Source organism: Camellia sinensis, chromosome 8 (assembly GCF_055761805.1).
Source record: "Camellia sinensis isolate YWXY chromosome 8, ASM5576180v1, whole genome shotgun sequence".
NCBI lineage: Eukaryota > Viridiplantae > Streptophyta > Magnoliopsida > Ericales > Theaceae > Camellia > Camellia sinensis.
In genome coordinates, this window is record NC_138968.1 from 51,461,214 (window position 1) to 51,483,378 (window position 22,165).

The 22,165-nt window shown below is 35.6% G+C and overlaps 1 protein-coding gene across 2 annotated transcripts; it reads left to right on the plus strand.

The window, feature by feature from the left end:
- Nucleotides 1-14,167: 14,167 nt before the first annotated feature.
- LOC114322440 (uncharacterized) lies at nt 14,168-21,816 on the plus strand. Of its 2 annotated transcripts, none has more exons than XM_028269741.2 (6): nt 14,168-15,227; nt 17,338-17,466; nt 17,554-17,674; nt 17,767-17,848; nt 20,869-21,022; nt 21,161-21,816. In XM_028269741.2, the coding sequence occupies exons 1-6, from the start codon at nt 14,952-14,954 to the stop codon at nt 21,185-21,187; spliced, it is 789 nt and encodes a 262-aa protein (XP_028125542.1). In that variant the 5' UTR covers nt 14,168-14,951; the 3' UTR covers nt 21,188-21,816. The 2 variants fall into 2 exon arrangements, with proteins under 2 accessions (XP_028125542.1, XP_028125541.1); XM_028269740.2 differs by having other exon boundaries at nt 21,299-21,816.
- Nucleotides 21,817-22,165: the final 349 nt, after the last annotated feature.

A 22,165-nucleotide genomic window follows, 5' to 3' on the forward strand; every position in this document is an offset into this window, starting at 1 on the left:
ACACTTGCTTTAAGGTATCCTTGCAGCTGCTGCCACACCATGCTGCCTCTTTCTGCGTACACAAGTCGATTTGCAATTTTGATTTGCATGCTGAATGTACCTCCAGTTGGGTAAGAAATTAATGTGCAGCGCAAATGAATGTGAGCTGCCTGCGTTTACCAATGCTGGCTGCAATGGCTGATGGCTGTGCTGAAGAATTGTGGTAAATTTGACTGCTTTTATCGGGTATGGTTTTGATTAGGGTAAATTACGGTGACCGCCCGAGGTTTATGATAATTCCATAAACCACCCCTGAGGTTTCTGAAATGACAGTCACCTCCCCTGTTAGTGTTGTTCCCCTAAGATCATCCACAATGGATGTGTTAGTGGGTGTGCGAGTGTCAGATGCTAAATATTTGGCCTGCTGAATTCATTTTTGTTCATGCAATGGAGTAGCTAAAGTGTTCATTAGTGCAGCCATTTTGTGTCAGATGCTAAATTGTTTGTTAACTGCAGCGAGCAAGTTAACAAGTAGAGCAAGTTAACAAGTAGAGAGAGAGAGAGGGGGGGGGCACTGACAGTGCAGTGGGGTGGGGGCCCACTGCACTTTTCAATTATTTTATATTTTATTTATTATTTATATATATATATATATATATTTTTTAACACATCTTAACACACACTTTAATACATCCATTGCACAACTACTCATCCTCTAAAATTAACAAATTCTTAACACATCTTAATACATATTTTTGAGTCTCACTTAACACATATTTTTGAGTCTCACTTATATCACTTTTTGTCATATAACACACTTTAAAACACTTTTTTAGCTATCCCATTGTGGGCGCCCTAACAGAGTTAATAGAGGATTTTTTTTTTACTAATATACCCCTACATTTAACTGATAGTCTTTTATCTTTGTAACCAAACACCGTTAACCCAAACACACTACCTATGTTTATATTCAAAATTTCAAACACTACAATGAATTTACAATCAAAACATACTACACCTTGTTCCCTCTCTCTGATCCAACCCACCACTTTTATTACAAGCATCATCTACACCCCCATTATCATCATCTTCACCACATTACTCTTACCCACCTCTCTCCACTGTAGAGACACAAACCCTTTCCTTATCAAGACAACCCTTTTCAATCCTCTGCTAAAGACAAAAGAATCTTCAAGTAAAACCTTTCATTTTTGTTTCTTGAGTTGGCAGCCATTCTGTCCTTCTAGATGAAGCTAAACTGATAAATTGTTTTACTTTGGTACAACTGCCCAAATCCCTAACATTTCAAGAGATGAATTTATTGTAACAAAAGCAAAAGGATTCCTATTACTCCTTAACATGGAGATCACTGGGCCAATGAACCTTACATTCTTTGTCCTCCATTTAAACAAGCAAGTCCAAGAACTCATTCTCATTTGCTCGAAAATCCAAACCCAGTTTCTTCTGCACTTCGATTGTAGCTTCTGCCTCTTGAAGGATCAAACGATTTCAGTTTTGAAAGTTACCTATTTATAAAGACGATCCCAGCTTCGATCTCTCATCGCAGCTCTGAAAATCAATAATATGAAAGAAGGAAAAAAAAAAATTCACTGCCTCCAACAACCAAACCAGGTATTCAGAAAGATCAAAACTTTGATCCCCTGCGCAGATTGACACTACCTCCTACCTCCACTGCAAGCCCCTCTTCCATGGCGCCAACCTCTTCCTCCATGGCCATAGCCAGTCTCTCTCCCTTTTACACAATCGATCACCACAATAGCCTCATCCATTTCCTCCTCTTCTTTTTCGCATCCCCATGGATGTCCTCTCTCATACCCCCATGGCTGCGACATCTGCTTCTCGTTGACACTAAGCTCGTTGTACTCATTTTTCTGCATCAGGCTAGTGATAGTTTTAATCACGCACACAAAGTGCTTGACAAAATTCCTCTTTCCATTTTTTTCATTTCTTTCATCATTTTCTCTCTGTTTGATAGTGAAGGCAAAGGTGAGGAGAGTGATGGTGCAAAGTCTGAGACATGTAGTGCACAGTGGCGAGAGGAGTGATGGGAAAATGTTGTGGTGGTAAATGGTGGTGGTGTTCGCTGCTATGGGGTGAGGAACAAAGGTAGAGAGATAGTGTTTGATTGTGAGTGTTAAACCCACTAAACCTAACCCACTACTACCTACCACACACACTCACCTCCTCACCTAACCTACCACTACCACCTCCACTTCATCCCCTACCACTTCACCTACTACCTTCTTCTCTTCTATATATTTGATCATTGTAAACATAACAAAATATCAATATACACATCAATCAATAATATACATCAATTTATTTTTACATGGTATCAGAGCAAGGTTAAAGATCTTGGTGTTCTTCGCCTTTCGGCGGGCGGCAACCTTGCCTTGACCGCCCGCCGGATCTCAACCAATTCAAACCTCCCTCTCCCTCTCGGCACCTCACTGTTGCCATCACTCCCTGATGACACACAGATACATGCATACACTAGCTCTCTCTCTTCTCTTCCTCTCGGAAAACACACAGACAACCTCACCACCCCAGCTCCGCCGAATACTCTAGCCCCAAACCAAACCACCACGTCCACTCGTCTCAACCAAATTGTTATACCAAAACCCATGAAACAACAGATTACTTTAGCACCAGAAATTCCACATGTCAGCACAAGAAAAGTGATAGAGCAACCGATTATCCGGCGGCAGCCTCGCCGGACCAACCCGGTGGTGTGGTGTGGAGCAATCCTCTGTATGATTTTCAGCATCCTCCTCATCTTCTTCGGAGTTGCAACTTTGGTAGTCGTCCTCTCGCCCTCTCTTAATGTCTGGTCTCAAGTAGTTGGTCCACCTCAGTCTGCAACTTTTTCACATCTCAATAGGCCAGCTTGCTTAGGAAGAGCACGCCAGTTTCCATGGCCGTGTTGTCGTATGAAAGCGATCAAAAGTTGATCTTCTTCAGCTGTCCATGGCCCTTTCTTCAGTCCCATCTTCTCACAACAAGGAGCTCTCCCCATCCTAGTTTGTTCTTTCTGGGACTCACTCTGCTGATCTGCCTCTCTCTCTCTGATGTACCTGGAAAAAGAGGTTCTAAACTGAAAAGCTCTGCAAAGACACCTGCTGGAATGATGGATTCACATCCTCCGCCGGAAGAAGCTGCCGTCGCCACTGTCCCTCCGTCGCAATCCCCGCCTTCTTCCGCCTCCCCTTCCCGCTCCCGATCTGCATCGTCCTCTCGCCGATCTGCATCGTCCGTCTACGGATGGCTCTGTCGAAGGACCTCTTGAGAACCTTCCCCCGTCGTCAAGCTCCAGCAGTTTACCTGGAACAGGGAGCGCAATATCCTTTTCTGGAGTGATGGATTCACAGTAGATGCTGGTCCCAGAAGTATTCCCATGGAGGGTACCTCTCTCATAATCACCCCACATGCCCCAAGCTCTTTCACTTAAAGCAACCAAAAAAAAAAAAAAAAAAAAAAAAAAAAATCATTTTCCACTCTGCACTCACTTCCCTCTTTTATTTCTTTATTTAAAACACTTTTCCACTTTCCAACCCACCATTCTTTTTTTAATCACCCCACTTTGCATCCACCGCCCAAAATTAATTGGTGCACTCCCTTGTTCCCCACTTCCTTTATTTTGTATATATATATATATATATCTTTTTATTATATATTAAATAAATAAAAAAAAAAAACATCATCTCTCCTCCGTTTGATTTCAATCTCTATTATTTTTATTTATTTTCTCCAAACCACTTTCCTTATTTCCCCCATCTTTCATTTTTGATTTCACATATATTTTTATTATTTCTTTTCTTTATTTTTCTTTCACATTATTTTTAATCTTTTTCCAATTCCATTCATCCCATATAACTTTGCACACCAACCATATTTTATTCATCTCCGGGATCAACCCCGATCACAATTTTACACAAAAAAAAAAAAAAAAAAAAAAAAAACAAAATCAACACCAATCGGAACAGTGGGATTTTTCTTCTCTACTCTGTCGCCGGTCTTTTCTTCTTGCCTCCGTCCTGGGCGGTCCTTGACGGTGCTGCCTCCGTGTTTTCCACGCCGCCGAGCACGTTCACTCCCCCATACTCCTCCACTGCAGCATATGGCGGACCTCCAAATCGGAACATCACGGTGGCCTTCCGCTTCAGCTCCTTGTTTTCTGCCCTTAGCACGCTTATCTCTGCTCGCGCATCCTTATACATGCGTTGGAGCAGAGCCAGCTGGGAGTTTAATTGCTGCACCTCATTTGTCCTACTCTGCAGCCGGTGCGACAAGTTTGTGACCGCCGTCATGGACTCCACACATGCCTTCAAAGTATACTGATTAGCCTCCACATCCGTTTGCACTGCCATTTTTTGCTCCACCGACTGCATCGGAAAGTTCAACAGAGCAAACCCAGTGGTGTTTGGTTGAGGTTCACGAGACACCGCACCAGTTCTCTCTCCTGTGGACTCGTTGAGATCGGGAAAGAGAGTGAGCAGCCCACGGGAAGACGAGGCCATTTTCTGGGCAACAGAGTGTTACAGAATATCTCTCGCAACAGAGTGTTACAGACTATCTCTCTCAGCAAAACGACCTCTCTTTCTCAGCAAAACGAAGAATTTTTCAGAGGTTTCTCTCAGTTTTTCTGTCTCAGTTTCTGCCTCCTCCGCTTCGGTTTATAAAGACCATGACACAGAAGCAGCCACGCGCATCGCGCGCCTCTTGACGCCGACAACCTGGCACGCCTTTTCATGGCACGCCTTTTGATGAATCGGGCACGCCTTTTGATGGCACGCCTTTTTAGGGTGCGGGCACACCTTTTGAGGGCACGACTTTTGAGGCTCGATATCTACATCCATGTATATTTTTTGGGCAGCCTATATACACACTCATACAGTGTCTTCTACACCGGTCAGCTTTATCAATCCCTTTGTTTCAACCTCAAATAGGTTTCTATCTTCACACCTATTTGAGTTTGAGGGGGGGTTATACACAGTATCATGTATAAGTCGCCCATGGCGCACTCCCTAAGTCACCCCCTTGGTGCACCACCACAATTTTCTACAACGGTCCGACATGACCCCATAAACTGTCCCGACATTGATTCCGGTCAGCTGCTACATCGGTCCGACATGACCTCGTAAACTGTCTGCTACAACGGTCCGACATGACCCCGTAAACTGTCTTCTACAACGGTCCGACATGACCCCATAAACTGTATTCTACATCGGTCTGACACGACCACACAGTGTCTACTACATCGGTCCGGCATGACCTCGTAAACTGTCCTGCTACATCGGTCCGACATGACCTCGTAAACTGTCCTGCTACATCGGTCCGACATGACCCCGTAAACTGTCCTGCTACATCGGTCCGACATGACCCCGTAAACTGTCCTGCTTCAACGGTCCGACATGACCCCGTAAACTATCTGCTACAACGGTCTGACACGACCATACCGTGTCTCCTATCCTGTTTTATTTTATTTATCAATTTATTTTTCTGTTTTGTAACTCTCTCCAAACTCAAGTTGGTTTGTGTCTAACCTCCTTGAGTTTGAGGGGGCTGTTAAACCCACTAAACCTAACCCACTACTACCTACCACACACACTCACCTCCTCACCTAACCTACCACTACCACCTCCACTTCATCCCCTACCACTTCACCTACTACCTTCTTCTCTTCTATATATTTGATCATTGTAAACATAACAAAATATCAATATACACATCAATCAATAATATACATCAATTTATTTTTACAGTGAGTTGTAGTCCCGGATGTTTGGTTGTAGGTTTATTTATTTATTTTTTAGATTGGTTTTGTTGTAGGTTTAAGTAAAATAGGGGGTTTTTCTTTTATTCGGATTGTTTGGATATAGATATATATATTTTATTTATTCTTCTAAATAAACAAGGGCAGATTCGGTATTTCAAAAAAATTAGTAGATGGCATCATCCTTTTTCCGTTCTCTGTTAACGGATGTCTACTAAGGGGGGAATTTGAAACATAGAACCAAAGTATAGGGAAAGTTATTGTCATTTTTAAAACCTCAAGGGACGTTTCTGGTATTGTCATGAACCTGAGGGGAGGTCACTATAATTTACCCTTTTGATTATAAGAAAACTATAGAGGGCTGATAAATGTCCATATCTTTTTACTTTGGACATTCCATTTATTTTATTTTATTACAATTTTGTCCTAACATCAAATTTTAATTTTGTCCTCATCCTATTCTCCTAAGTTTAACTCTAACTTTAATCCCACCACCACTTTCACTCCTGTCGGCGGCCTCCGGCGACCAACCCACCTCCTTTATTTTCCTCCTCCAGTGAGCCTTTTACCTCCACATGTGTTCACGGAACTACCAATGGTAGCGAAGGTTAGGGTTTTGGTAGCGGTAGCAGAAAAGGAGCTACTGATTTACAAACTTTTTTTGTGATCTTCATCTTCATTCTTTGGAACCTACTCTCTTTTTTCTCTTTTGTGCGCGACTGTCACCCTCCCCGTTGATTTCTCTTTCTATCTCACAAGTTGGTCGATTTCTCTTCGTTTGGTTACACAGAGCCAAACTTGTTGGATATGTTCGGTGCTTCACAACTGAACATATGTCTTTTGTTCGGCTACATAGTACCTAACATCAAGCTTTTGTCGAGAACTGATTTTCTGAACGACGGCAAGAGTGGTCGCGAAGGCAAAGAGAGGATTTTTTTGAACGGGTTATCCATCTTTTATCTTCAGCAACATCAATGTGACTCTTTACAATGGAGGAATCACCCTTTGAACTAGGGCCCATTACACTTCCCACATTGTTACATTCTTTGAAACATAGTTCGCATCTGTCTGATACTTCGAAGAAATAGACGATTGCTCTGTTGCTGCTGTTGTTGCTGTTGCTGTTGCTGTTGTTTGAACAGGTCATCGGAGGGGAGGGTAGCCGGAGTGGAAGGGGGATTGCCGGAAAATGGAAGGAGGAGTTGTAGGTAGAAGGTGTAGGGGTGAGATTAAAAGGGTATATTTGAGATTATGGTAAGAGTTCAAAGAAAAATAAAAAAGGGAAGCAATTTTGGTAGTGGGGGGTTCAAAGTAGAAAGGTGGGGGTATTTAGCTCTCAAACTATAAGTTGCCAGAGAGGTCTACACACAGAAACATTACAGAAAATCAATACAAAAATGTAGTAACTTTTGATTTTATCACTTTAAACCAGAGGCCCATCAAGGTGAATGGCTTTTTCTTTTTAAATGCCACTACCGCATTATTTTAGTTAATAATTTTGAATATAAGAAATCTGTAAGAATGAATTCTCTTGTTAAGTATAATCTGGTGAATTTTCTTGTTTGGTTTCGTTTTACTGAAAATAATTTTCAGAAAATTTTATTTTTTTGTTTTCCATATTTTTTTGTTTTTCTTGAATTTTTTTTAATATTTTAAGCAATTTTTTTTTTTAATTTTTAGACACACTTAACATAAATACACATAAAAAGTATAATTTTTGTGAACAAATCTTTTAAAAATTCAATAAATATCAAAAATACAAAAAAAAAATGAAAATTTAGTATGTTTTTCTTATTTTTATGTATTTGTTAATTTTTTAAAATATTTTTTCACAGATTTTTTACTTTTTAGATACATCTAATTAAGATATATCTAAAAAAGTAAAAAAAAAATGCTTAAAATTTTAAAAAGTAAAAAAAAATGTTTGAAATTTTAAAAATATTCACTAAAAACAAAAAAACTCAGTTTTTAAAAAATTTAATTCAAAAAATTCAAACCAAACACGCTGATTAGTTTTTTTTTTTTTTTTTTTTCCAGCCTAGGTGGATTAATTGACATAATAAATATCATGTGTATATATATGTATGGGTGTATAATTCATTATGAAAAATATAGAAATATTAAAAACTTATACGGAAATCTTATGGTATATAGGTGTGTACTATATGATCCCTAGTTACGATTTTTGTGATATTTGGTTATAACCTATTGAAGTGTTAGTTATGGTTTGATTCGGTGGTGCTACATGCACCAATTAATATACATACTAGTATACCAACTAGTGTTATGTTATTATTATTGACTCCACCTATCATGCAAATTACAAATACCCAAAATCTCTAAAATTATGTCACATCATCAGTTAGTATTCTAATTAGTATATTAATTGGTACATCTAACATTATTCAACTTGATTTTATATATTGTGGTATTACTTACGACTCATTGTGATATTGGTTATAATATTATTTTGGTTATAATCTAAGAGTTCTATGATTATACCTTATGTGAGATTCGATTATAACTTATTTATTTATTTATTTTTTTTTTATAGTTTTGATTTTTATAAGATTGAGTTATAATATTTATAATAATCAAATTCACAAATGTCGTGGTAGACTTTTTAGGTTGTGTACCACAGCATTACCCAAACTTATAACTAATTTACATAACAAATATCATGTGTATATATATGCATGTGTGTATAATTCATTATGAAAAATATAGAAATATTAAAAACTTATACGGAAATCTTATGGTACATAAGTGTGCACTGTATGATCCCTAGTTATGATTTTTGTGATATTTGGTTATGACCTATTAAATTGTTAGTTATGACTTATATATTGGAGTGTTAGTTACGATTCATTGTGATGTTAGTTATAACATTATTTTAGTTATGATCTAACAGCTCTATGATTATACCTTATGTGAGATTCGATTATAACTCATTTTTTATTTATTTTTTATAGTTTTGATTTATATAGATTGAGTTATAACATTTGTGATAATCAACTCTACAAATGTCATGGTATACACTTTTTAGGGTGTGTACCATAACATTACCCAAATTTATAATTTACTTACAATGGCGTAACAAGAGAATTAATTGAACTTATTATTTTTTGATAAATATAAAGTTGACACGTAACTCGTCATATAATTGTGAATAGGTAAAATTGAATGAGGCTTTTTTATTATCGATTTATTAATTTTAAACGTAACCTGTGTGATGAATTTTATATGTATTAAGTGTGTAACTGGTAAAAAAAAAATGGAGAAATTCATTAGGGGATTGGGATTTTCTCTAGTACTTTCTTTGTCTAATCATTATCTAGCACTTGATCTAAAAGTGATAATTATCATATTTTGGACCTATTTGGTAACATTATAAATAAGTTGTTTATTTGTTTATTAGTTTATATTTATCATTTTATCTTTCTTTTTTTTTTTTTGGTATATTTTTTTGTAATAAGTAAAAAAAAAAAAAGAAGTCAATTTATAAACAATATCCAAAATAATCCTTTTGTAACCTTTGAATTAATGATACTTCGTTGAGAATCCCCTTCGTTGGTTAAACGTGTGGTTTGTGACCTTAATTTGAGAAGATGTGTCAGTTAGCATAAGAGAAGCAACCATGCACCTTCGTAGTGTAACGAATCAATAGTAAGAACCAAGTGTAACGAATCAAAAGTACTAAATGAGTATGATCTTTAAAATAAGAAAATGGTGAATGGTGGAATTCTTATGTCATATCTTTTTTTCTTTTTTTTTGACTCTAATTCTTATGTCTTTCAACATTCTCGATAGTAGGGACTTAATAAATGTAGGACCTTAAAATAAAAATGATGAATGGTATAAATTTTTTTTTAAATTTTTTTTATTATAGGAAAAGTAAGATGCATAGATATATTAATAGCAAAACAATACAAAAACAGAATGACTAGCAGCCTCTTACTAAAGCTGCTCTAGCCATCCTACGTGCATTATGCACCAACTGCCTAGGCACTTTACTAAAACATACATAATCCATAAGCTTACATAATTCACATATTTCTACTACCACATGTTTCATATGCCATTCTAAAGAAATCCTTCCTCAAGTTGCTGCACCAGCACCTGGCAATCTGTAAATATAGTAGCTGCTCCAATATTGCCGCGCAAACACCATCGCAAGACTTCAAGGCATGCCCTAGCTTCGGCCATTAGAGAACTTGTGACTTGCTATCTGATTATCTTTGTTATCCAATGCCATCCATGCCGCACCTGCTTTTAGCTTCTTTTCACATCCATGCTCCATCAATCAAGAACCTGTCAAAGCAAGGATGTTTACACCAATTTGCATTGTTAGCACAGACAAAAATATCTTTGGTGGAGCCATCTGCATGAAATGGACCCGAATTTAGAATTGTTTGCTAATTTGTAGTATTCCCACTTCATCTGGTTAAGAGTGTGCACCACTGTACGTACTAGGATCTGCCACAATTTGTTCAAACACTGCCTTGTTTCTATGCAACCATATTCCCCATAACACTTTAATTGATTCAATTATAACCTCATCATCCGGTGTGATTTTAAGCCAATTTGTCATCCAATCCTCCACTGAAGTACTCTGACCCACTTCGAAATTGAAATTTAATCTCGAGGCCCTCCAAATATGTTTCGAAAAGATGCATTCAAAACACAAATGTTCCATTGATTTGTCTTCTTCTTTGGACCTTGGGCAAACCGAATCCATCGTACACCCTCGCTGGATCAGTGTAATCCTTACAGGTAAAATTCTGTGCAAAAGTTTCCAAAGAAACAAAGCTCATTTTGGTGGTAAATTGAGCTTCCATAACTTCCAACAGTCACTATCAACTGGGCCTCTTACTCCCTCTGCCTAACTTTTCTTCCAAAGCCAAGAAGTAACCTTGTTTTTTTTTTTTTTTTGGATCGGCAAATGTTAATTGTAAGTTATTAGATTAGCATCTATTGGAGAAAATTTCCCCACCCTTGGCAAATTACTTAAGTACTTGCACTCCCTTAATTTAACCCTGTAAGAGAAATTGAACCCATGACCTCCTTGAGACTAAACTTTAAGAAAAATATGGTGGCAAACTAAGTTAGGTCTAGTCGGTTAGAACTAACCTTGTTTCACACTATATTGGCCATCCTTTGCTAACTTCCAACTGGAAAATCTGGAGTATCCATCATGGGAATTGGAATATCCATTATATGCTTGGCCATATTCTCTGGGAAGATATTTTTAATTAATGGCTCTCTCCATGATCTATTTTCCAAATTAAGCAAATGAGCCACCTGAAAAGAAGTAAAAAACTTTCCAAAGCCCTATAGAATGCTTCGCCACCCCCATGAGCATCCTGACTTAGGTTGAGCTTCCATAAAGTTGACATTCTTACAATATTTGGCTAAGAACACTTTACTAATGAGTGATTGAGGTTCTGACCAAATGCGCCAAGCCACCTTAGCTAACAAACATTGATTTAATAAACTAGGATCCCAAAAGCCTAGCCCTCCCACCGACAGGTATACAAATGCTGGACCACTTTGTCCAGTCATACCCGATCAAATCCAAACTCTACGTCTTTGTTAGTTTTATTTATTTTTAAATTTTAGCACTTCAAATACCAATACTTTACTTACCTGCACTGCACTTACCTTTCATAGAAGTAGATAACTCTATAAGTTCAGAATTCGATCGGTTTAAAACTTTGAAGTTACCCTTAAAAAAAGGTAACATTTTGTAATTGTTTATATTAATCAATTGCAATTTCTGCACAGTCTCTCCCCCCTCATTTTGTTATGAATTCAAAGTCAAAAACACTGGTTCATTTTTTTCAGCACAACACAGAAAAGTCCTAGTCATAATACAATCTTTTGATAAAATTGGAATTTATTATCTGTAAGGATTTTTCAAATCCTTAATGGTATGCTTTAATTATATTTCTAAGCCTTGAAGTGTCAAAATAGCCAACAGAACTACTTTAAGGATTAAAAAAAATAAATTCATTTTTTTAAAAAAAATAAAATTTGTTAATTATCTTTTTGTTATATCTGATTAGAAGTAATTTTAGAGATTTGTTTATTGGTTTGTTATATCATAATAGTGATTTTATATATCTGCATATTTTCTTTTTGTTATGTTATTTTTAGAATAATTAAAAATTAGAGAAATGAGTGAAGTAAACTTGAGAGAATCTCATGTAGGTGAGAGAATGCCCAATTGGTTAGCATTAAAGAGTTTGTAGAATTTTCATACTCTATTATGGTCCTGTTTGATAGAACTGTGGGAAAATACTTATAGCTTATGCCTTAACAGCTTATAGTTTAAAACTATGAATATAAACTGATTTCTGACTTATAAATTAAGCTTCTCATGTCCCACTCAAAGAATAAGCTGATTTCTGACTTACAAAAAGTTATAAGCTGCATTGTTAAGCTAAACCAAACACATCAAAATAGCTTAAATTAAGCTGAAAGCTGAAATAAACTGAAAAAAAACTGTACCAAATAGGGCCTATATTTGCTTATATATAGTATAGGAGATGGATAATGAGAGTGTATATTATATGCAAATTATGTTATTTGTGAGTTTGATTATCATAAATCTCATAATTCAATCTTATAAGAATTATAACTAAAAAAATATATTATAATTAAATATCACATAATGTATAATTAAACATTACATAAGGTATAATTAATTTTTTTTTAAATCATAACTATAATAATATAATAATTGATATATAATATGTCATAATTAACACAGTACAAGAAATTATAATAAAAAATCATAAAAATAACCAAAAGTACATATAATAGATAGAATTTCTCATGGAAGATAGATAGATTGATAGATTGACAAAAATCCTTGACCATAATTTTTTTTTTTGGGGAAACAAGAAATCCATAACTATAATAAGATATGAAATTTGTTTAGAAAATAAACTTATCTATGTAAGACTGTTCTCTATTCTACGGTCAAAGAACACTGAGGGGGACTTTCTCAAAGTGAGGGCGGAGGCAGGCGGGCAGGCATATGATCCATGAGGAGTACAGCATGGGGATCACAAACATCCAAACAAAAACTCCAAAGATGGAAAAATTGTCTCTTTCTCATTGGCACATTCCAACCCAATCCCCACGCACAGAAACTTCTCTCTTTTCTTTTCCACTTTCCCAACTTTTGTTCACGAGTGCTAGCAGCCATTAATTACTTTAAATTTTAATTTTTTTTTTATTTTTTTAATACAATAATAATCTCAAATAAAATTATAAAAAAAAACATTAATCAGCTTGTTTATTTTCATTTTTCAAAAAACACTTTTTAAAAAATTCTACTTTCTTATTTTTCGTGTTTTTTTGTTTTTACTAAATTTTTTTAATATTTTAAACAATTTTTTTTACTTTTTAGACACACCTAATATAAATACACCTAAAAAGTAAAAAAATTATAAAAAAAATCTTTTAAAAATTCACTAAATACCAAAAATACAAAAAAATACAAGAATTCAGTATATTTTTTTATATTTTTATGTATTTATTAATTTTTTAAAATATTTTTTCATAATTTTTTTACTTTTTAGATACATCTAGGTAAGGTGCATCTAAAAAAGTAAAAAAAATGTTTAAAATTTTAAAAATATTCACTAAAAACAAAAAAACACGAAAACTAAAAAACTCAGTTTTCAAAAAACTTAATCCAGAAAACTCAAACCAAACATACTGAATAATTTTGAGATACCTCATCTCATAATTAAATCTATACACTAACTATATCATGAATTAAGATTTATGAGAGCACTCACTTCTATCACCACTCATCTATCTTTCTCAAATCCCACTTTCAAAACCCACATACCCTCAAATTTTTAAAAACCCTTTGATAGCAATATTCTGAGGATAACAGTGACAACTATTTGATTACCTACACTTCTCCAGCAATAACAATGAGTAAAAAAAATTTCGGTAACCATAACTCCATGAGATGAGAGGGGTACAATAATAAAAGCTCAGAGGATATTCATAACTTTGATGGTGTTCTTAGCTCAGAGGAAAATGGTTTTGTAAAAAGGAAAATGCATGAGACCCCCACCACCCCATTGTTTTTTGATTGGTCCATAATTTTTTTTTTCTACCACTTGGAGCCCCCACGTGGAGGCGGGGGTGCTGGGGGTCGCCCCCCACTGGGGTCCCAGCATGATTGTTGTAAGAATAAGCTTCTTGAAAAAAATGACAAAAAGAATAAAACTATTTATCATTTTTTCGAGACTGAACTCCCGAATATATGATAGAAATTCGGAAACATAGGCTTGAACGTTATTAATTTGTTTGAGAACAGATAACCAAACATTTTTTATTTGCTCGGAAACAACAACCAACTCTGACAATGGTCAAACAGAAGAAAAGAATGAGATGACAGAGATCACAACCCAAGTTAGGGCAATTGACAGTAATCACACTTGACTCTTCTACTTTTTTCTCAAACACAAAAATTCCAACCCAATTTCTTATTGATATATTCTAAGCATTAACGATTAAAAATCTTACATTTACTTTCTCACTATAAGGTCATGAACAAGTATGTGGAGATTAATTAATAATCACCTTCGTAAGTTTTGTTAGGCCTATTTTGAGAAGTGGGTTAAAAGTTACTTCTTAACTTTTAACTCATTTTCATGTCTCACAAAAAAATTAAAAAGTAATTTTTAACCATCTTCCCAAAATATCCCTTTGAGAGAAAGGGTTTTTTAGGATGTAAGAATGTGCATTCAATTGAATAAATGTAATGTTTTTATAAAGATAATTTTAATATTATTTAGAGCGAGAATTTTTTTTAAAATTTATAAACAAGGATTCAAAAAAATAGAAAATTTATAAACAAGGATTCAAAAAAATAGAAAATCACTCTTTGTCCACTGTAATTTAAACCAAACAATCACCCTCTCCCCTCCCTTCATTACCAAACAGAAGGCCATCTCTTCTCCAGCCAATTTTTTCTCTCTCTAGACTTCACCACCACCACCACCACCACCACCACCGCCGACGCCGCCCCCGCCCCCGCCCCGTCGCCAACACCTTCAAGCAAAACAATTCTAGAGAGAGAGAGAGAGATGCGCAGCGCGTAGGTGTGACCTAGCCGCGGTCGGCCGGTTCTTGGCTTGGTGGGACTGCCATGGCGGAGTTGGCTCCTCAAGCTGAAGTGTACGCGCCAAGGAGTGTTCAGGTGTTGAAGACGCTGTTGAACTGGCTGGCCTTCTTCTTCCAGATCTTCGTGCAGATCGTCAGAGGGACGCCTTCGGTGACCCAAGTTCTCTCCTACGTCGGCCTCTCTTTCCTCTCTTCCACCTCTCCTTCCTTCAAGCCTTTGCCCCTCGCCCCCGATTCTACCGAATTGCAGGACCCTCCTTCCGCCGCACTGCAAATCCTCGGCGACACCAAGAGGCTTACGGTATGACGAGCTCTCTCTCTCTCTCTCTCTATCTATCTATCTATGTGTGTGTGTTCAATTATGAACGGAACTATCTCCTCTGATCCGATTTTCAATTGCAAGTTCAATATTTGACTGGTGTTGTTTATGTTGGAGTTTGACTCTGATTGCCCTAGTGTAAGCGAATTGTGATTATCTGTGTACGATTAATTGTAAAGTGGATCAGATATTACACAGCTTTTAGGGTAAAATCTCAGCTTTATTTAGATACAGAGAGTTCAGTCTACTACATTGAGGCATAGATCGAATGCAAGTCCTCTATTATTGCTGATTTGTTGGAGATACAGACAAGTGCTTTGCATAAAGTTCAAAGACTATAGTTGTTTTTGTAGTGACTAAAGAGCTGAGACTAACTTGGATGACATTTGGCCTAGTTTGGCATAATCTAAAAAAGCTGATTTAAGTCCCATCATCTTATTTAAATCACATCATCTCCCAACCATATCACTTTAAACCCAACTCATATTTTACATTTTTTCGCGAAAAGTCAAAAAGTACACTTATTTAGATCATTCCAAACAAGCCATTCTCAAGTAATTTTGTCTGGTTTTGTGCCTGGAGGAATTGACAATTAAAGGGCACCCGAGGAGATGACAAATGAACGTTAGTTGTTGCTCTCCAATGTGTCTCTATTTGCATAACTTTGTCGATGTTTTGCTGCAGTTAGTGTTTTCTAACTGTATGAATGTTTATTAAATTGTAGACAACTGGTAGAAGGTTGGTCTTGCTTTTATGGTACAGAAGGAAGAAAACAGTTGCTGATAAAATGAGCATATTTGAAATCTAAAGACTCAGATGAATTATGGACATGCCAAAAAGACAAGAATAAGAAATGAATGTGTTTCTAACAAGAAATGTATTATTAATTCATTACAAGAAACATGAGATGAAGTTGTTATTAGGTAAGGTATGATGACGTGCAAACAAAATAAAGACGAGTGAGTGTGAGGGACATGTGGACTGACGACGAAGGGACGGGGTTTGAGGAAAAGAAATTATACGACAAGCTGTGAACTAACTATAATTATTGTCTAGATCAGAATATGGTAGAAGAATTATTTTTTCCATCCAGTGGTTGAGAAATTATAAGCGTACTACTTACTATCTAAAGAGTAATCGTTGCATTATAGATTTTGACAATGAGGTTGAACTATGTGCCTTTTGAAAATGTAATTTGCTTCTGGTAATTGTTCCCATACTCTATTTACAAACATGGTTATCAATCATGCACAACTTATGTATGACATAAATGGATTTTTGCTGCTAAAAATGATTTTTATTGAGGTTACATAAGAAGGGCCTTTTAACCGCTCCTTCTTGCTCAATGTTTTATCTTATTGCGTATTCATAAAGAATTGGTAATTTGCCTCGGTAAGCTAGCTCCCAACATGGAGTAAAATGTTACTATCAATGTAAATGACTGCCTGATTAGTGCACAACCTCTTCATGGGCCTTCGGCAAGGGAAACCCGTCATTAAGAAGAGATTGATATTCTAATTAATAAATAATTAATTGAGTTACCGTTTAAAAATTCAATATTTTCTGATGCTAAGAAGTGAAACTTAATTGAGATTGTATTTTAGTGGAGGAGATGTTGAATGAATGGCAACATGAAACCACCTGTGTGTGTGTGCAAAAGAAGGTTTTTTTTTGAGTAATTTGTGTCTATGAAGCTTCCTTCACCCTTTGCTAACTTTTTAGCTTACTTTCTCCAGTTCATTATATAGTTTTCGTTCAAGAAGACAAAAAGGAAGAGAAAGAACAAAATTAATCATTAGGGTTGATTGGACAAAAGTGGAGATGCAATTGCCCAACTTCATCGAGAAAAAAAAGAAGAAGAACAATAAGGATCGTGAACTATAGGGAAAACCACATTCAGTTTAGTGAGTAAGCGAAGGGAAGATGTGGAAGTAGGATAAAGGTGTTATTTACCTTTTGCTTTAATAGTATTAGTACTACTGTACTACTAGTACTAGTCTACTGTTGCTGCTACTATAATGTTTCCCTGTTGTGTTATAGTTTCTCACTGCTGAATATATTTCAAGTCTGATTCATGCAACTCTGCACACAGGTGGTTCTTGATTTAGATGAGACTCTAGTGTGTGCTTATGAAACATCTAGTTTGCCTGCTATTGTTCGTGATCAAGCTACAGAAGCAGGGTTGAAGTGGTTTGAGCTGGAATGCATATCTTCAGAAAAGGTGTCTTACGTATTTCTCAATGTTTCATGGGCTATCTAGACATTTTGTTTATGATCTATGTTAATGTTCAAAATTTTGGATTTGAAGGAATGTGAAGGCAAACCCAAGATAAACTATGTTACAGTGTTTGAACGTCCAGGATTATCAGAATTTTTGAAACAACTCAGTGAATTTGCTGATCTTGTGTTATTTACTGCGGGTCTTGAAGGTTTGCTTATTATTTCACCATTCTATTGAAATGCTTCCCCCCTACTTCCTATCCCAATAACAACTCCTGTTTACTTCTTTGCATGCCTTCAGGTTATGCCAGACCACTTGTCGATAGAATAGATGTTGAAAATCGATTTTGTAATAGACTGTATCGGCCTTCTACCATTAGCACGTAAGTACTGCTGCTTTTCTACTGCATTCTAATTCCAGATTTTTCTGTTTTGTTTTTCTTCTTTCCATTGTAATTTAATTTTTTATCTAAACCAAAGGCTGCAATAAAGATTCCTCTGTTCTTGTATCTAAAATGTGTGGCATTTTATCTACATTTTATACCCACCTTGGTGTCCATAGTTTTTATGTATTTCCTTTTGTTTTCTTTTTTAGTTTTCCATGACAGACACTGAATGGAAACCTTAGGTTGGCATTAGATACTGCTATTTGTTTCTGTATCATTGTAGCATGATTGGTAAATGCTACTGCATGTCAAGTTTAGAGAGATATTTCCCAAGAAATTGGGATCATATATGATATATCTGCCCTTATAGATAATGAAAGCGGTAGTGCCCTTGGATGTGTTTGAGGCCTTCTAGTCCTGCATAAGGTGGTCTTCTATCGAGGAAACCTGTCTTGTTCTATGAGTGAACCATTGGTTTTCCTTGGAGCATCTCTTGTTTTTTCATGTTTCTATTTTTCTCAAAGGAAGATATTTGTTGGAAGATAATTCTCTCTCTCTCTCTCTCTCTCTCTCAATAGTGCATGGATTATCTCAACTTATGGTGACGTAACCTGGGAATATGCATCACATATGAGGATTATCTCAACTTAATTGCACACAACTAAGCAATTTATGAACAAAAAAAAAAAAAAAAAAAAAAAAGTGGAAAAAAAAAAAAGTGAAATAAAGCACTGCATTCTTGGTTGAGAATTTGCCATGATCTCCAATTTCTGTCTTAGATTTTTGTGCATGGTAAATCTACTACCTGAAGTACCTTAAGTTATGATTTGATGCTTAATTGTCTTGACTGCCCAATTTATCCGACTCAGTTTTGTTTATTTAATGGGGCAGTTTAATGTCCCATGGTAATAGAATGAATTTATTTAATTTTTCATGTGTTTTAGAAATGAATACATGGTGATCTAATATCACTTGATGGATCTAGTTTTTAAATTTATTTCTAACACTTCCTTAGTACAAGGATGCTTTAGCCTCTTAAGAAATAATCCCATTCTGTTTAAGTATTGATGATGATGGTAATATCCTTGTAAATCCTGTGGTGTAATATTATGGGCCAATTCAAACCATATTGTTATATTTTGAACAACTCCAGATCTCAAGCTTCAGGTCAGCTGAGGTATAAAATGTGTTGTGGATGCCAATTTGTAATTCCTATGTTCTTGATTTCAGTCTTGCGTATTGAGGCCCATAGCTGTATGTGATTATATTTTAACTGATGCATATAGGTAGAAATGTGAAGAACATTCCAGAATGTCATAATGTCAGTCAGTTTCATACGTCTTGTAAGTTTTTATTAAATAATAGGACCATAATCATCATTATCATCCCGTGTTTTGTTAGTATCCGACTCCTGCAGATTATCTAAAAGTATGCATGGGTAAACCCATATGGACATGTGCACCTTCCTCAAAAATTTAACCAAATGAAGATTGTTATTGGTTGTACTAAACAGAGGTGGCTTCCAATCTTTAAAAAAAAAGAAAAAAAGAAAAAAAAACAGAGGTGTGTTGCCTAAGACTCCCAATTTTTTTTGAAAAAATTCTAATTGCTTAAGGCCCCATTTTTTTAAGACTTGGTAAAATAAAATGTTATTTTGTTGTTTAGCCAAAGGACTCAATAAAAATGCCGCTACTAATACTAAGCAGTTGACTTTAAGCATGAGGTGATTCCATAATTTTGTGCTCATATTGATTAAAAAAATTGATTAGTGAGCATGTGAACATATATTGCATGAGAAAGAGTGAAAGCATTGTTATAACCTACAAGGTAGTGATAAAATATTTTATAAGGTGCTTATTTTATTTTGGCTGCTTGTGAAAACTTAGTAATATTTTGGTGTTAGAAGACATGTTGAAAAGTTAACGAACGGTTGAATGATTAAGCTACATTACTATTTTAGTGATGGTTACTTTTGCAATGACCAGCCTTTGTTACCTAATTATTTGACTTCAACTCATTATTACATCTGTGAATCTGGTACCCATGTTAAAATGTTTTCTTCATATGAGCTTTGTCCTTGATACAAGTCAGATTTTATGGAGGGGTGATGGTTGTATGGTTTGTTACATGGACTTTTTTTAATGTATCTAAGTACCCTGTCGAACACACCACACTCAGTAGAAGTATGGGACAAGTGCCTGACATATCTATTTGAACCTGCATCATGCTGGAATATATGGTAATTCAAGTTTACTGAATGATTGTACATAAAAGACCTCTATTATGTTATATCTATTGCATGGTTGGTTCAAAATGCATGAAGTGCCCAAAGTTACCCAAAAAACGTGTGAACATGCTTAAAGCTCTCTGCTCTATGTTGCACACACGTTTCATTTTACTTAAGTAAATAAAAGAAAATACTACTAAGACCCATGAATATTTAGTTATCACTGTCAAATTGTGAATCGAATTATGAATCGTTTTGCTAAAATTGTGAATCTTTGTTAAATTATTATATAATTATATATATGTATATACATATAAAATACAATGTTTAAACTGAATATAGTTAAATTGTATATATGTATAATACATATAAAACCACTTATATATCAATATAATTAGTTAATCTTTTTTTTTTCTTTTTTCTTTTTTTTGGTGCAAAAACAACGATGTTTTATGCATTATGCAAACATAATTGAATCGCTTGAATCGTAGTGAATTGTAAAGAATTGATATTGAATCATAAGATTCACTCAATTTAAGATTCAATTGCACAAATGGAATCATTTTGGTTGAAACTTATATCAAATGGTGAATCGCAAGATTCTAATGTTTATGGTCACGGTATCATTGGACTTGGGAATTAGATGATGCTGTATCTGAGACAAACACACGCCTGACACTTATACCTGAGTCTGTGTGGCATAGTTGTGTGCTTGTATTATTGCTTAAATGATTTACCACCGATTAACATTATTGAAGGAATTGACTTGTACATGCTCTGTGAATTGCAGGGAATATCGTGAGCATGTGAAGGATCTGTCTTGCCTCTCAAAGGATCTCTGCCGAACAGTTATTGTTGATAACAACCCATTCAGTTTCTTATTGCAACCAGTGAATGGAATTCCATGCATCCCATTTTCTGCAGGACAGCCACATGATGATCAGGTACTAAGAAGTTATTTCCATTTTTCCTAACGCTGATGAATAATGATAAAAAAAAAAAAAAAAAAAAACATATATTTCTATATGAATATAATTGATTTGTATATAGAATGATGTAATTAAAATGATATTTAATTACAGAATGCTACAGCCACATCATTCTGGTGAAATTTCTGTATTGAAATTTCTGTCAAGAATACTATTTTCCAAAGGTGATCTGATTGGTCATTTATTTGTAAGTTCCCTGAATGATTCTCATCTATCTTGTGGTTCAATCAGCTTCTGGAGATCCTTCTTCCACTCCTCAGACACCTCTCTCAACAAAAGGATGTGAGACCCACTCTGTATGAGAGGTTCCACATGCCTGAATGGTTTCAAAAGCATGGAATCCCGTGCTCTGGTTCGACAAAGTAGGATGAAGATTGTAGACAGTTAAAGTCGTATTATTCTTTGTTGGGGCGCATGAATCGGGCACTTTCTGTCCAACGCAAGCACGTCTTCATCGAACTCAAGTTTTTGTATAGCATTTGTACACAGGAGCAATTGGTGAAATCGCAAATTTCTCAGTTTCTCATTGTGAAGGTTTCCCTTCTGCATGATTCACCTATGCACACCAACATGTAGAATTGTCAAAATTCTGATTGATTCTTATGTAATTCTCTCTGTTTATATGCTAGTGTTTGCTGTTCATGTATGTTTTTTAAGTTCTGTAAACCCGTTACAAATAACTATTATTTGCAGCTTTACACGTTTCTTGTGTTGCTCGATAATGCTAATGGAACAACTAGCATTTATTATGTGTATTTGTTTGTTTCTCTGCTATTTTCAAACCAAGAGTGAGTTTGAACTTCTCTGTCAAATTTGAGACTTTGGAAAGGAAACCCCAAGTCCCAAATCTTAAATATCATGTTAACCCCTTGGAGTTAAAATTGTCTCGGTTAACACCTTAAGTCCCAAACCTTGAATACCACACCAATCCCTTTTGAGTTAAAATTTTGTTTGAGTTAACAATAAGCCTATACACATCCGAATTAGCCATGGGCGCGGGTCGATTGTGGCTACGGAATCTTTAATCCGCTATCCGTCCGTCAGATTGGAGAAAATCAATTTGCATTCGTCTGTCAATCTGACGGATGTGGATTGAGT

What these genes read in the sequence shown, in the direction of transcription:
- LOC114322440 (XM_028269740.2), top strand. Translation starts at nt 14,952, where the DNA reads ATGGCGGAGTTGGCTCCTCAAGCTGAAGTGTACGCGCCAAGGAGTGTT. An exon ending in AATGCATATCTTCAGAAAAG is followed by an intron (nt 17,467 to 17,553) that starts GTGTCTTACGTA and finishes TTGGATTTGAAG; the next exon opens with GAATGTGAAGGCAAACCCAA. An exon ending in GACAGCCACATGATGATCAG is followed by an intron (nt 21,023 to 21,298) that starts GTACTAAGAAGT and finishes TGGTTCAATCAG; the next exon opens with CTTCTGGAGATCCTTCTTCC.